At 37.2% G+C, this 15,718-nt stretch overlaps 1 protein-coding gene across 1 annotated transcript; it reads right to left on the bottom strand.

Moving 5' to 3' along the window:
- Positions 1-1,240: 1,240 nt before the first annotated feature.
- On the bottom strand, positions 1,241-7,704 carry LOC121957092 (ER lumen protein-retaining receptor 3). Its single transcript, XM_042505603.1, has 5 exons — positions 7,284-7,704; positions 6,090-6,190; positions 5,590-5,748; positions 4,772-5,024; positions 1,241-3,508 (listed from the first exon to the last, which is right to left on the bottom strand). The coding sequence occupies exons 1-5, from the start codon at positions 7,372-7,374 to the stop codon at positions 3,465-3,467; spliced, it is 648 nt and encodes a 215-aa protein (XP_042361537.1). The 5' UTR covers positions 7,375-7,704; the 3' UTR covers positions 1,241-3,464.
- Positions 7,705-15,718: the final 8,014 nt, after the last annotated feature.

Raw genomic sequence — 15,718 nt, 5'->3', positions numbered from 1 at the left:
CATCTTTAAAATTATGTTGTAAAATGATTAACATTTTTAAGCATTGTTTTCTTTTTGTTGCCAATTTTCAAGTCATTTCTTTTACAAATGTCTTGCTATTTTGGAGGCAATATCTTCTTAAATTCATTATTGCCTTCCTCCGATATTTTGAAAGAAATTAGTTAGTTGACAATTTGTTCAGGTTTCAAAGGGTCAAATATTACTCTGAGTAGTAACACCTATGGTCAAAGCAGGTGTATGCAAAAGAACAAGTCACTGAGTTACATTTTTCACTAAGCATCTAATGTTATCACTCTCTGTTTAACCCTTTAAAACCTGGATCGACATCAGTTTTCTTGCATTTGGACATCTGTCGTGAGACCTTTTAAACCTGAGCAGATTGGTTTGCTTGAAACATGGAAAAAGGCAAATGGCAAGAAATATCCTGACATATTGCAGGAAATCAGTAAAAGGTAACGAGAAAAAAATTATCTGAAAAGAGAGAGAAAATTAACAGCAACAAAAAAATCCAGAAAATGGTATTTATAATTATCATAATTATTTAATTAAAAAACATCAATTTCAAATAATTAGTGTTTTTCCCCCCAAAATTTCCAGTATTTAACTAATTCCTTGCCAATATTTTGGGTGACTCAGGCCAATTTGCTCTGGTTTGAAAGGATTAACATCAACACAGTGAACCAGCACTTTCATATACTGATAACAATTTGGCTAGATTTCTTACAAAACACATGGCCCAAAAATAGGCAAGAAATTAGTAAAAATTTACAAGAAACATACCTTGAAATAAGCAACAACAAAAAAGTAAAAAAAAAAACAAAAATAAAATGGCCAAACTAAAATTATTAATTAAGAAAATAACTAGCATTAATAATAATAAATAATAATAATAATAATAATAATAATAATAATAATAATAATAATATAATAATAAAATTATAAATGTAGTATTCTTGCCATTTTTTTATTATTTGATATCTAATAATCCCCCAGCTATTTTATAGGTAATTTTCTTTGCATCTGTTTGAGGAATATTTTGTCAGTATCAAACCAGGTTTAACTGGTTGTGTCTGATCGAGCACAAGAAAACGGATGTGGATCACGGTGTTAAAGTTTTAAATAACAGTGCATGAGTGTTTGTGTGTGTATGTGTGTGTGCACAACACAGAAAGACAAACATCCTGGTGTGTTGCATTCCACGTGGATTGTTAACAAAGAAAACACAGTCACACCCTCCGACTGAGATATTTCACACGTTATAATAAAGGTAATGTCATAAAAATGGTGTGCAATTCAACTTACTGTGACCAAAAACAGGTTAATCTTTTACAGAAATTCAACACGCTCTTCTGCTATTTCCCCCATTTTTTATCCTCGACGACACAACTAAAGTTTAGTCAAACAAACCCAGAAAACATTTGATGGACTAAAACATTGCAGCAGTTATCTGTTCTATCTTTGGCTTCATTTAAGACATGACAACATGTTTAGCCCTTTTTATCTCCAATACATTGAAATATAAAAGATGACAATTAAAAGAAAATAGAAAAAGTAACATACTTAGCCAAGGAGAAAAGAAATTGTTTGCAAATAGTACAGCAAGCTATTCAAGGAGTGTCTAACAGTACAGAACCAAAAAGAGGAAGAAGACACTTTGCGAAAGCTGTACAGATTTCAAAAGCTCGAGGCAAATTTGCAATATTAGGTTATTTAAATAAAACTGCCGACTGGAAGAGTATGAAGTACACTTTAAAAAAAATTTACAATATTTGTTATTATCATCAGGCAAGACTGAGATTGTAAAACATGGTGGTGTTTTGATAAAATGTAGGAAGTGTTGACATAAAACTCTTACAGCTTTAAAGGATAATTATTTTTAGACCTGGACTCTATTTACCTATGGTTTTGTGTTTTAAGTGACTAATGGGAATATTTTTTTTAAATCTGTCTAACAAAGTTAGGGAAAGGATTTTGCAGAGATAGACCTTTTTCTTACAGAATAAGCTCCTTTTGTTTATCTAGAAACCGCCCAGAAATCACTATTTCCAAACCCACCAGACTCCATGCAAATAAGCTATCATTTTATCCTTTGTAAAGCACACTTCATTCAAAGTCGACAGAAATAAACTAAAAACTCACAAAAGCTGTCTTTGTTAAACTGTGGAAAGACAATCAGCATCTCTGGTTAGGTTGAAATTAACCCTTAATTCACCCAGTCTGGCAAGTCTGGAAATATTGATTTTGATGACATTTCTGGCTAAATAAAAAGGATCTTACTTTGTAGGGATCCCTTCCATAATATCAGACACTTAGGATAACAATCTGAGTCTATCAGTGGCAAAAACAAGCACTTTTAATGGACGTACGCTGATGTGCACAAATGCCCCAATTTATGCCACTGCTGACTGCAGCGCTGTTTCTCAATACTGGACCAATTTCAAAAACTGTTGCTTCCATCAGTCACTTTAGACCTGGCATTAACATGTGTTTCGCTAAGCCTAACAAAAGGGGACGGCCAAGACACATCGCCATTTGCACCTTTGTCTATCATGCGTCTCCAGCTGACCACCTGTGTTCAAATTTTGGACCAGGTATTACGTCTGCACTTTCGCTGGCTGCCCTGAAGTGTGCTTGGTACTAATGTAAGCAGTTGTTTTAGTGCAGATGGAGATCTCGCTGTCTGCAGAATTCAACATGTCTCAATATATTAGAAGAAAAACGAGGGATGGTCACACAACAATTCGTCAGACTTGACATAAATATTGGGAAATTACATATCATTAATGCGCCGTCACTGAAACAACCACAATGTCATGCACTGATGACTACGTCCTCGTCAAAGACGCATCAGGATGGTGTTAGTGTTTATACTACAATAGATACGTAGTCAAATCCGTCCCAGACCACCACAGCAGGTGATCACCTGAGACGCATGTTAAAACCAGGTCTAAACAGGGTATTTGACACAAAAACAATGGAAAATATGGTCCAAGTTGAAAAATCTGAGTTACCCTTTAACTCCGTAAACACTGGCTCTGATGCTACATACAATCAACAAGATTTACAATTTTGTGGATTCAGCGTTGTAACGTCTCCAGAGCCAAAGTCTAAAAAGGAAAGTAAAGACAAACAGTCTCCATAGTGTTACTCACTTGCCTGAATTTAAGTTCCACATGCACAACAGGGACACCTTTCCAGTGTCACATCTGCATCTTAAAAAGAAAAAAAACAACTCAAACATACATCACAAACCTCGACAACACAGCATGTATGCGCACATACATACACACACAAAGTACCAATCACACGTCAATCTCAAGAGGTGCACACAGTTTGGTCTACAGAGTTACGTCAGACCATGAGTCCCATCGCTAAATACATGTACAGTTGAAGGGCAAGGTCTGCGTCCAGGTGCTGAGCTGTAGCAGGCACAGATGGGAGGAGGAACAGCACAGACGTCTGTTTTAAACGGGCATCGGCAGGCTCATCTTTGCTCTTCCTTGAAGCACTGCAGACACGTAGAGGACAAAGAGGGTGAACAAAGTAGGCATGACAAGTGAGTTTGCTTTTAAAATCCTCCAAAATAATACTTTTCATGCTTTGTTTACCAGGTGAGATAACGTCAGATTCATACTCTTTTTTCAATTGTTTTAACTGCTGCCAAGAATGATACTTAACTTCATAATAAAGCAGAAAAAAAAAAAACCAGCAACACAGCAGATGAGACTCTTTACAGAATACAATAGATTTTCTCGTAAGCACAACAAACATGCATACAAAACACATATAAACCCTATAATTTAACTTCAGAAAAGAGCTCTCAGAATAAAATATACGGCTGGCTATCGTCAATCTACTAATACATTTTTTTATAGGATCCTTAAAATTTCTAGATATTGTAACACTTTTTCCTGTTTTTGTTTTAAATTGTTTTAATTCAGAGAGGGACCTTTTTTTTTAATATGTAAAGTGAGAACCAACATAAAATACATGTGTTTCAGTTTTGGGAATCAAATTATAGGTATGGACTCAGTGCTGAGTTTAAACTGTCTTGCTCTGCGTTGAGCTTTAAAAAAAGCTTAAAATATAAATGACCGCAGATTATAATGTAAAATAATTGAGGATTATAATTCAGCCTTGGGCTTCAGCCTATTCCTTTTTCAATTATTGACTGAGAAAATATGTTTCTCATGATGTACATAACTGAAAAAAATGATTCATTAATTTCCAGCCTAGTTGTCTGACTGATGCATGTTCAGTAAATTAATTAGTTATCAAGATTTCATTATCAATAAAATGTCTTTGTCAATTATAGAGGAAAAATTCCAAAAATGTGTGCATTTACATACACTTAATTAAAATGTATTCTGTTTTATACCAGAACAAATGTAATGTAATGTAACTGTGTAATTCATAATGAGCATTTTTCATTATTGTTATATTGTTTTTGATGTATGTAGTTGATCTTACCAGTCTTATTGTTTTATATTTGTGTACATATAATACTTTGTAATTTCTACAGCCATTTTGCTGTCTTTAAATATTATTTATTTGTGCGCCATTTGTTTAGATTTTTACAGCACTTTGGTCAACTGCAGTTGTTTTATAAGGTGCTATATAAATAATCTTGATTTGATATTTCCTAGATGATGATGATCAATAACTCAAGATAAGTCAAAATACCAGCAGCACCTCTATAAATTAGGCATCTGGCTGAGGCGTCTCCTTCTGTCCTAAAGAGCTTTTCACTGAATCGTCCCTCTTTACTCACCCCTTGTGACGTAAAGGTAGAAGAAATCGCAGTAGAAGATGGTCTGCACGACGCCAGACACCACGGCGATCTGGTCGAAGAAGCCCTCTGTGTGGTAACGCCACACCCAGTTGGCGATGTAGAGGGCTCTGTACAGTCCGAGGAAGAACAAGTAGTGGGTGGTGATGGACTCGGCCTCGCCGGTCTTCGTGATCATGAAGAGCTGCGGCATTATGGCCACCGCCTCCAGGAAGATGGAGAAGGTCCACAAGATCTGGATGGAATCAGGAGACGGGAGAACCGTGACTTAAATTTAACTCTTAAAACTGAGGTGTTTATGTCTTTATGCAACATTAATAAAAACTGAACTCAAAGCTTCAGTGTGTAGGATTTAGGGGGATGTATTGGCAGAAATGAAATATGGTATAAGTATGATTTTTTTTGTGTCTGATCACCTGAAAATAAGAATTTTTGCGTTTTTCTTACTTTAGAATGAGAAGTTCATATCTACAGAGGGACCCGGTCCTCGTCCACAGAGACCACCATGTTTCCACAGTAGCCAGAACAGACAACCAAACTCTGGCTCTGGATTGGGCTGTTTGCACTTTCACAGCCACATTTAGGCAAGAACGGCCCACTTAAAACAGACTACAAAAGTCTTTCCTTTATGTAATAAAAAAGAATCGGCCTTCATATGATAACATTGTGAAATCCTCGTGTTCACAGATCAAAAAAAACCCCAACTGAAAATGCTGTAGCCCTGACTGATCTTATGATACTTCAACTTTTCTGCAACTGGGCCCAAATCCATTGAAGATACTGTCTGTGTGCTTATTTACCTCCAGTGGGTTGAAGGCATAGTTTTCCAGGAAGGACAGCCCGATGACTGGCACCAACAGGAACTCTACACGAAACGTGTCGTTGTCGGAGTCGTACGAGTTTCTGAAGCGCATGTAGATGAGGTACACAGTGGCGTAGGACAGAGACAGGAACACCACCTGAGAGCAGAGTAGAATATTGATTATATATTGGCTATAAAAGTCCATGGTTGATTGACAGATTGACAAAATAAAATCTATATTAAAAACTACAACAATAAATAATGTGCTGATAAATACAGTAAAAAAAAAGGCCCCCGAGTCTTTAAGTATCATACAGGAAACATTTGGAGAAAAATTTTGGATTTCAAACTAGTTTATGGGACATGGCTTGTCTAAGTGAGGACAAAATGAATCACCCTAACTTGGTGTCTCAGCAGCCGTTTAGTAAGAACAGTGTGTTTTCATGTGGGTCAGGTTAAAGGTCACAGTATTTGTGAAACTACGTTATCGACACGTACCTTCATGATCGTGTTGTAGGGTGAGATGAAGACAGTGAACAAGTCGAGGTACCTGGTGGTGAAGACAAGTGCAAACAGCACCTGAGATTTTCCAGAGATGCCTGAAAAGAGAGAGAGAGAGATTAAAGAATGAGTTTAACCCTTCAAAACCTGGCTCAAAATCACTTTCCCTGAGCAGTATGTAAATCTTTGAACTCTGAGAAAATCAGTTTGTTTTCAAACAACATGGGGAAAAAGGCAATAAGCAACCTGCAAAAAGTGTCCTGCATATTTCAAGAAATTAGATTTAGAAAATGATTTTTTTTTAAGAGCTAGTGAAAAATTCCCAATTTTCTTTATCGCCCTTTCTTCATTCCTTCATTTTTTTTTATTTATTTTTTTTTTTTTTTACAAATGTCTTGCTTATTTCTGGGTCATTCCTTCTTAAGTTGCTCATTGCCTTCTGCCAATGTATTTGAATGAGATCAAGCCAGTTACGTGCAGTCAAACACACATGACCACTACTTGAATTCAGATGCCTGTCACTGGCATTTAAACCTTTGAAATCTGAGAAAATTGGTAAAAGGTGACAAGGTGATGATCTAAAAAAATAACTGTGGTGGTTTGTTAAATGTTATCAAAAAATAGGGGGGAAATGTCCAGTAAATTGTATATGTAACTACATTAATTTTATGTTTAAACCAATACTACAGAAAAAAGGGGGGAAACATATTAAATTAATTCTAAATATTATTCTTTTGGCAGCTTTTTGAGGTCATTTTCACTTCTATTTTACCCTTTTTTTAAACAAAATTTTCTTATAACGTTTTTCTTTCTTTCCCTTTCTTAACTAATTTCTTGCAAATTTCTTGGGCTTGTCACTTTCTTCTCGTGTTTTTGAGAGAAATCAAGCCACCTTGCTTATGTTTCAAAGGGTTAACACAAAAGAGGACAACCATGCAGCAGATTTAGTTTGTTTTAAAGACGCATGCTGCTGTGTAATAGGTGGAGCAGGCTGCAGATTGATTAGTTAACATTGCCACGTCGCGTCCACTCCTGCAGAACCCCTCATCAGTATGCAAACATCCTCCATGAACTTTAATATCTACAAAATACCCTCTGCTGTATCTATACTATCTATACAGTAAAGCTGCATGCACACTGCTGCAGAGACGCAGAGCTGCGGGTTTAAAAAGTGCAGAGATGTCAGCCTACCAGCGCAGGATTTGGACTTCCATATCTTCAGTAACAGGATAAGGATAGCCACCAAATGTGACACGTCACCCGCCAGACGAAAAACATTCATTTTGGATCCGCGTCGTTAACAAAACCTTTAAAAAAACAACTTCTCACAGGCCTGGCACGTCCTGAAGAGACCGGAGTTTAGACACAAAAAGCTCCGCAAATGCAAAAAAGAAAAACAAGACGTTAAAAGGCTAATAAGAAGCTAACAGCTAACAGCTAAACAGGGCGTGTTTGGTAGCTTTTTGGCTCGTTATCGAAACGTATGCAGAGAAATAGATAAAATGTCCACAGAGATCACTCATAAACTCTGCTGAGGGTGAAGAGGTCCGGGAGGAAAGTTGTTTCAGAGGAGGTGACGTGGCTGACAGCTCGGACGGCAGTATGTAGCATCAAGCTAAGGAAATGTAGCATTTTCCGGTTCTGATTTTTCAAAGTAAAATCCTCCTATTGTCATTTTTTTTCTCTCGTTTTTTAAATTTTCTTTCTTTCTTGGTTTATCTTTATTTTCTGTAACTTGTACTGATTTCTTGTTAATTGTAGGCCATTTATTATTAAGTTGGTCATTGCCTTTATAATTAAAAAAAAAAAAACTTCCACACCAGACTCACCAACTACTAAATTAGGCAAAAAAACCAAAAAAAAACAAAAACAATAGTACAATGTGCATACAATGATTACAAAAAAAATAGTCACAAATCAGGTTTAAAATCATTCAAAATATCCTTTGTCGACCAGAATTATTGTTTTTTTTTTTTTTTTTAAAAAAAAAAAAAAAAGAGTTCACTGAAGGATCCCACACATGCACACAATTTTCCTTCTTAAACCACACATATTACAAAATTGGATACCAGGTCAAGGGATACCTAACCAAACTTTCAAATTCAAGATGTGATCTCAACAGAAATTTGTGCAATGGTAGAAATCTTTATCTGCATGAATTTCGAGTTTTTCTGACTATTGCAAGCATACATTTTGCCTCTTGATTTTTTTTTTTTTTTTTTTTTAGTTTTTAGTTTTAGTTTTATTCGGAAATCAAACTCCCACATTTCCTGGTAGTGCTTGACTTTCTCTGTCTAACTTGACACTAATTATTTAACTACTGGTACATCCTCAAGAAGTTCAGCCCAACAGATGGCGACAGGCTGCAGGCAATAAGGAATCAGGACACAAATCTTTTCAAATGATTGAAAAAGATTTGAACTTGATTTGTGTTTTTCATTAATTATATTCAGATTTGTTTCCATTTTCCAGTATCAGATTACTGTCGTTTGATCCACGAGCATGAGCAGATTTTAAAATAATAACAATTATAATAATAATAACTTTATTTATATACTGTAGCACCTTTAATAAAAAGTTGTTTACAAAGTGCTTTGACAGAAAAAGCAAAAGGCAGAAACTCAGGGAATAATAAAAATAGACATCAACAATTATGCCAAACAGAGAAAGGTGTAGGACAGTCAAGTAAAAAGGCCAGAACAAAATGCGTATAGGAAAGGTCAACAAGAATAAAGCAAATTCAGATGGATGATAAAAACAGATAGAACAAGTAGACACACACCGATATGTAACTATGTACCTGCTGAGACGTTATAAACATAATTAAATGTAATCAGAAATTGTAATAAAATAAAAATGTAAAAATGTAACAATACGATCATAATGAAATGAGTCAAACTGATTCAGTAAATGGATTTCATAGTAATTGTTTCACAATAGACGATGACTAATTGTCTGTAACAGATTGTAATTTGAAAACATCTCATCCCACACATGCAAAGATGACTTGAGTCTTTTCCAGCTGTCTGATAAACAGTTTCACGTTATTCTCATTTAAATGAGAAGTCTTTAGAATAAAACTTTTTGTCGAAGGCGAATAGAATAATACGTCTTAAGGTAAATGCCACAGCAACAAACTTTAATTTTTGATGCTAAAATAATATCATCCCGAAACTTTTTTTATCCACTGAGGGCTTGTATGTACTCATGCTTTCTAGTGTTTTAAAATACTTTCCACCCTCTCTGTCTTCACTATCTTTTTGTACATCCGCCTCCCTTTCCTCCTATATCTGAATGTTAAAGCCTAAAACCACTTGCCCTCAATTTCTCATCACTCTGTCTCGCCTCCTATCAAATCCCACCGTCTCCACCTCCTCCTCCGTCCTCCCTCTTAATCCACAAACTGCATCTGAATCCTGGCATCTTACACGTCCTCTTCCCTGCATCCTACTCTTATGTTTGATGCCGAAAAATCAGCACAGGGCACCTGAGATTACAGAGGAAATGCTGTCAGCCTACTTAGACTGCATCTGTGGTGGTGCAGAGAAGTGAGGAGGCGCCGCACACCAACGGACTGCTTCTTTATGCACCCCTGAAGCATCAAGAACCTGGACCCTTTTTCTGAGGTTGTTCAAGCTGAGGAGGCAAGGCCGGATCTATGCATGGCCATGAGGGGCAGTGCCCCCCCAGATGCTCCACCTGCCCCACTAACACCAAACATAGGCATCTTTTTCCCCGAAAAACTCTCACTTTGAGTGGTAATTGTCACTAAAGAGAAAATATTCAACTTGTCCACGTGTTTCTAGGATTTTAAGACTTTTTAGAATTTTAGGACATTTCTAGGATTTTAAGACATTTTTAGGATTTTAGGACATTTCTAGGATTTTAAGATGTTTTTAGGGCATTTCTAGGATATTGTAATGTTTTTAGGATTGTAGGACATTTCTAGGATTTTTTAACATTTCTAGGATGATAAGACATTTCTAGGATTTTAGAATGTTTGTAGGATTTTAGGACCTTTCTAGTATTTTTTGGACATTTCTAGACGTTTATAGGATTTTAGGACATTTTTAGGATTTTTCTAGGATTTAAGGGTATTTCTAGACGTTTCTAGTATTTTAGTACATTTCTAGACATTTCTAGGATTTTAGGATATTTCTTGAACTTTAGGAAATTTCTTGGATTTCAGGACATTTCTAGGATTTTCTGACATTTAGGTCTTAGGACCTCAGCCAGGGCCTGCAGGTGATCCTCCACTGGCACTTTTTAAATAAACAAGCTCTATTTTGATGCTTTTAAAAAATGCAACCTGGTTCCTTATGTACACTAAAAATACAAAAACAATGCCCATTGTGAATCACTTAATTTTTATTGTGAATTAGAAAATAGTTGGGGGGCCACATTTTGCTGATGGGCCTGAACTTGAGTATCACTGCTATAGTGCATAAAAAGGCACAAAATTAAACTTGTTTATCAAATGGCTTTGGATAAAAACATAAAACAGCTCAGCATACATGCCTAAAGATGAGCTCATATTACCCACTAACATCTCTCACTGTCCTCCCATTGAAAGCGGTCTAGAACCGGGCCTGTTAAGGAGGAAAAAGAAATAGACAATTAAGTACCAAATATGTAATAAAACAATGCTTTATCTTCCTATGGGTGATTTATTCCAGACAAATTAACATTAGAGGACATCTTCTGGACAGAGATGACCCATATGTCCAGTATGCTACCTTAATAAGCGTGTGCTGAGCAAAAGGTCATGGGAACTAATCTGACACCCAGGCCTGATTAGTAGCTATTAATACATACACACAGTACGGTCTGCCCCGGGGAATCCGTCTGCCTTGTCATTTCCTCCTCAGATGTTGGACTGAGTGACTGTCTGATCTGTCTGTCTGCAACCCCAGATCTCCATTTATCCCATCATACACACCATCTTACATCTTTTTTTTAACTGATATTTTTAGTTAGTTTCTGAAAATCACAATCGCTGTTGAGCAAAGGCTCCTCTAAGCTGTGAGTGCTGACACTACAGCTGCAAAGGCTGTGATTACCTATGAAACCAGACTTATGGTAATTAATAGGTAGGCCTGTAATCATTTTGATAGTCATGCAGAGTTCATTTTAACCACCTGGAGTTTCTTTTAATGCTTGTGTACTCTCACTTTTGTCAAACTCTGTGGTTTCTTACCTTTTTCCTTTAGAAAGCTCTTTTCTATCCTTAAGTAAACTGACGACCCCTATGACATATTTAATGAATTTTCCGATTATATTCAATGCACAACAAAAACAAAAGTACTGAGCAAATGATAAACTGTACATTTACCCGAATAGTGAAGAAATGACGGCAGGAAGTTTGTGTAAAAACAACGATTTGGATGAATTTTCAGCCGATTATTTCCTATAAATTTTGCATCAAAGATGAGTTTTTCTGATATCGTATTAACTTTTGATACACTTCTCTGTCTGTATTATGTTTTGTTTTGTTGATTTTTTAAACATTTTTTATTTTAACAATCATACTGATGTTCCAGGACAGTGTGTCAATTTACAGCTGTCAAATGCATTGTGTCTTGAGCAAGGTGCAGGCCATTCTCAATTCACAAGGTTTTTTTAGATGCATACACTCATTTTCAAATTAAACTTAAAACGTTGCTTAAACACCATGTCCTTTCTTGTGCAACACAAGCACATTGTTAGGTTTAAAAAAAAAAAATAACATCACGTTTTGGAACAATCCACAATAATAATATCTGGATCCAATAATCATAATATCTGGACATTTTCCCTATTTTTTAAAAAATTATTATTAACTTCTAATAATTTCTCCCTCTCTCTGTCTGTCTTTTGCAGGGCTACTTTTCAGGTCATTTTCTTGTCACCTTATTTCATGCAATTTGTGACGCATCTCTTCCAAAGTTGATCAATGCCTTTTTAGTCATGTTTAAAAATGTTTTTACAAAATCAAACCAATTTTCCAGGTTTCAAAGTTTTAACTATTGATTGTTTGCAGCTACCCTAAAGAATCAACAGTATAATCAAATTCCTGAAATTAAGTTGGGGCTTTTAATTTTGTGCCACCCCAAGATTTCCAGTGGCCCCATCTGGACACCCCTATGAAAAAAATCTGTGGGCAGCACTGGTGATGTTGCAGCTCTTGGGTATAATTCTTGCCTCTTTTTAGCTTGAGCATGGCTACAACTGTTCTGAATTAGGCTCCAGTGTCTCCTAACACTACTCACTCAGTTGTTGTCATGTTTAACTGACCCTTGAACATATCTCATCTTGTCATCCTCAGCAGCAGAACTCAAACAGACATCGTTCACAAGTGTTATTCCCTTTATTATATGCATGTTACCCCCTAAAGCTTTCTGTTTGCCTCACTGTTGCTGTTACTTACAGAGCTGTGTCTCCATCCGCCCCCTCGTTCCTCCTCTGTGTATTTGTCATATGGGCAGATGCACACCCACATTCCTGTTCAGAGAGAGAATTTGAAAAGAGGTAACCCTCTGCTCTATAATTTAAAAGAGAGAGGCAGAGGGAGAGCAAGAGGTAGGGAACGATGAGGGGGCTAAAGGGGAGCTGTGGGTGAGGGCAGGAGGCGAGAGGGGTGGTTTCCATAGCAACTGTTTTGCTGTACTCATATTTCATACAGACATGTGGATTCTGGATGAAGGAATCTAAATTAAATTGGAAAATGTCTCTTGGGGTCTTTCTATAGAACATAATGAGACTGTGTCAATCTTTATTAACACACAGAACGCTCCGCTCCCATTCTCCACCGGTGTCTCCGCCAGTGTCTCCACCGGGGTCCGCTCCGCTCTCATTCTTGGCCGGTGTGTCCACCACTGTCTGCCTCACTCCCATTCTCCGCTGGTGTCTGCCTCGCTCCCATTCTTCACCTTTGTCCCCACCGGTGTCAGCTCTGCTCTTATTCTCTGCCGGTGTCTCCGCCAATGTCCACTCCGCTCTCATTGTCTGCCCGTGTCTCCACCGGTGTCTCTGCCGGTGTGCACTCCACTCTCATTCTCCGCTGGTGTCTCTGCTGGTGTCCCCGCTGGTGTCCGCTCCGCTCTCATTCTCTGCTGGTGTCTCCCCCCATGTCCACTCTGCTGCACCACAGCACTACCAGTTAAAGTGCAATTCACCACAAAATGACACAAGTGCTGCGTAACTGTGTTGGCATTTATGTGTTAACAAAGCTGTGGAGTTTGGAGTAAATGTAACAGAGATTATATTCATGAGCCAATGTAAGAGTCCTGCATGCTATTGTAATCATCACGATGATTCACAGCTTCAAACTATGATGGCAACTCAACCACTTTATTTCTGAGCCCCCATGTTTTCTTTTGTCTCCCACCTGTTGCAGTATCATCTGTGTTGTTCCTCGAAGAGAGTTAGCCTAGAAATCATGACTCAAACGCGCGCTCGCTTTGCTTACATGAACACATCAAACATTATTCAACACCTACACATGCTTAGAGTGCACAGACAATGTGGCAGCCCCACTATGGTCTCATCTCCTATCCCTTTCTCTCTTTCTTTTATCCACTTCTCTCCTCTCCTCTCCTCGCCTCATCCCTCCCTCCCTCCCTGCTGAACCCATGCTCTGCAGAGGGGAGATTGACACAGCATTTTCAGCCTGAGGTGAGTGAGTACACACAGGAGAGAGCGGCACAGACGGGATTACAGCTACCAAAGGAGGCAGCAGAGGACAATAACGGATTAAAAGAGAGAAACAACAGGAATAGAAGAACAAATAAGTGATGAAGAAAAAACTAAAGGACAAAACTAAAAGAGAGGAAGAGTGAAAGCATGAATCTAAGGATGTGGGACCTCTGCCCTGCACAGTGAAAGACAAGTACAAGGAACTCACGTTACAGAAAACTAACTTGCAGGGTGAGTATCATTCAAGTTCAGTTTACAAATAATGTTTTAGTATCAGTAGATGCTCAGAGTAAAAACTTGATGGATTCAATTTTTATATGTGCATCACAACTTTGATGACAGACAGCTCCAGTTTAACCCTCTGAAACCTGGATCAACATCAGTTTTACTGTGCTGGCTCAGATGCCTTTCAAAAGCATTTATACCAATAAAACATATTGCCTTGCAAATCATTTTTCCCCATATTTTTATTTAAAAAATATGAGGAAAAAGGAAATCAGCAACCTGGAATGAAATGTTTAGCTAACTGCAAATACTGTAAATTACTAAAATGTGACAAGAAAATTACCTGAAATTTTGATTTTAAAAAGCCAGAGAGAGAGAATCATCAGAAAATGAGCAAATAAATAAAAAATCTATTCATAATTATACATTCATAATAAGGTTACAGAAAAAAAGATTTATTTAAAAAAAAAAAATCAGGTCATTTTCTGTTTTTGTCCCTTTACCTGTCTTTTTGTTGTTTTTTTGTGCTAAAGGTAATTTTCTTGTAACTTTTGAGTAATTTATTGCAAATTCTTTGGGCAATTTCTTGTCAACTTACTCATTGCCTTCTTCCCATGTTTTGGAAAGAAATCAAGCCAATTTGTTCAGGTTTCAAAGAGTTAACGTGTTTCTCAGGTATAAAAAGAGAAGTCCTGCGTCAGACAGACTAAAGCTCAGGCATCATGGAAACTGCTGTGTCGTGTATGATCAAGTGAACAGTCACACTTCTCCGTCATGTGCTGTAAATCTCTGTGGCTCTGGTGATGCTAAAATACATGTCCTGAGACATATTAAAATATAGCAGGTATAAAAAAAAAAAAAAAGTACCTGAAGGCAAATATAATGTTTTGCGCCTGTTGATCAACTCTAAACAAATGTTAGAAATGAGAAATCTCTTAAACAATTTTCATATTTTTTGTATCATTTTCTTATAATCATCCCCTCTTTCTTAAAACTAATTTGGAGGTAATTTTCTTGTCACCTTTTACTAATTTCTTGCAATTTTGGGGGGTATTTCTTGCTAAGTTGCTCAAGTCTCAGAGGGTCAAAACACTTGTGAAAGGTGTCTGAACGCAGCACAAGAAAAAACGATGACGGTTTCAAAAGTCAAAGTGTCATATTTGGACACTAATATTGGACATATTACAATTGATCAAATGAAATGTGTACTAAAATATGTTTTGCAAATATAAATATTGGACAATGTGGAAAAATGACTGTGAAATGAGGCCAACACGGAGGTTGTCTGGGATGTTGATAGCAGCGTGGGAATCGTGGGTTGGCTCGTGACATGCAGAGGTGAAACTGGGGCCATGTATTGATTTGTTTTCACATTGTACGAGCTGCTTGTACAAAGGAAAACAAGACGGAAGTGGAGCGAACCTGCTCGATGGAAAAACTGACTCAAAAGTCCTGACTGACTGACTCAAAACAGTCACCCACCACAGTCCCAGTATCCCAAAAACAAAGGCCTGGAGCTTGAATCGCGTCAGAGAGACAGATTCAGCCAGCAGGTGCTTCACTCGGGTGAATTACATCACAAATGTTTAGCAAACATGAGCTTCCATTAATAGACTGAATTTATGTAACAAGGTTATTCTGCGGGTTTTTAACAATCACCTCAACAATCAGATTCAGGAAAAAACAAACATTTAGGCTGCATAATTTGCCTTTGAGTGCAGTCGGTA

Source organism: Plectropomus leopardus, chromosome 17, assembly GCF_008729295.1.
Source record: "Plectropomus leopardus isolate mb chromosome 17, YSFRI_Pleo_2.0, whole genome shotgun sequence".
NCBI classification, from domain to species: domain Eukaryota; kingdom Metazoa; phylum Chordata; class Actinopteri; order Perciformes; family Serranidae; genus Plectropomus; species Plectropomus leopardus.
The sequence above is the reverse complement of the archived record's forward strand: the minus strand, read 5'-3'. Positions and strand labels throughout refer to the sequence as shown.

Excerpts from the sequence above, each read along its gene's own strand:
- LOC121957092 (XM_042505603.1), bottom strand. The coding sequence starts at position 7,374 with ATGAATGTTTTTCGTCTGGCGGGTGACGTGTCACATTTGGTGGCTATC. Across the intron at positions 5,025-5,589 it reads ATGCCTTCAACCCACTGGAG|ATCTTGTGGACCTTCTCCAT; the intron begins GTAAATAAGCAC and ends GATTCCATCCAG. Across the intron at positions 3,509-4,771 it reads CTACCTTTACGTCACAAGGG|TGCTTCAAGGAAGAGCAAAG; the intron begins GTGAGTAAAGAG and ends ACGTGTCTGCAG.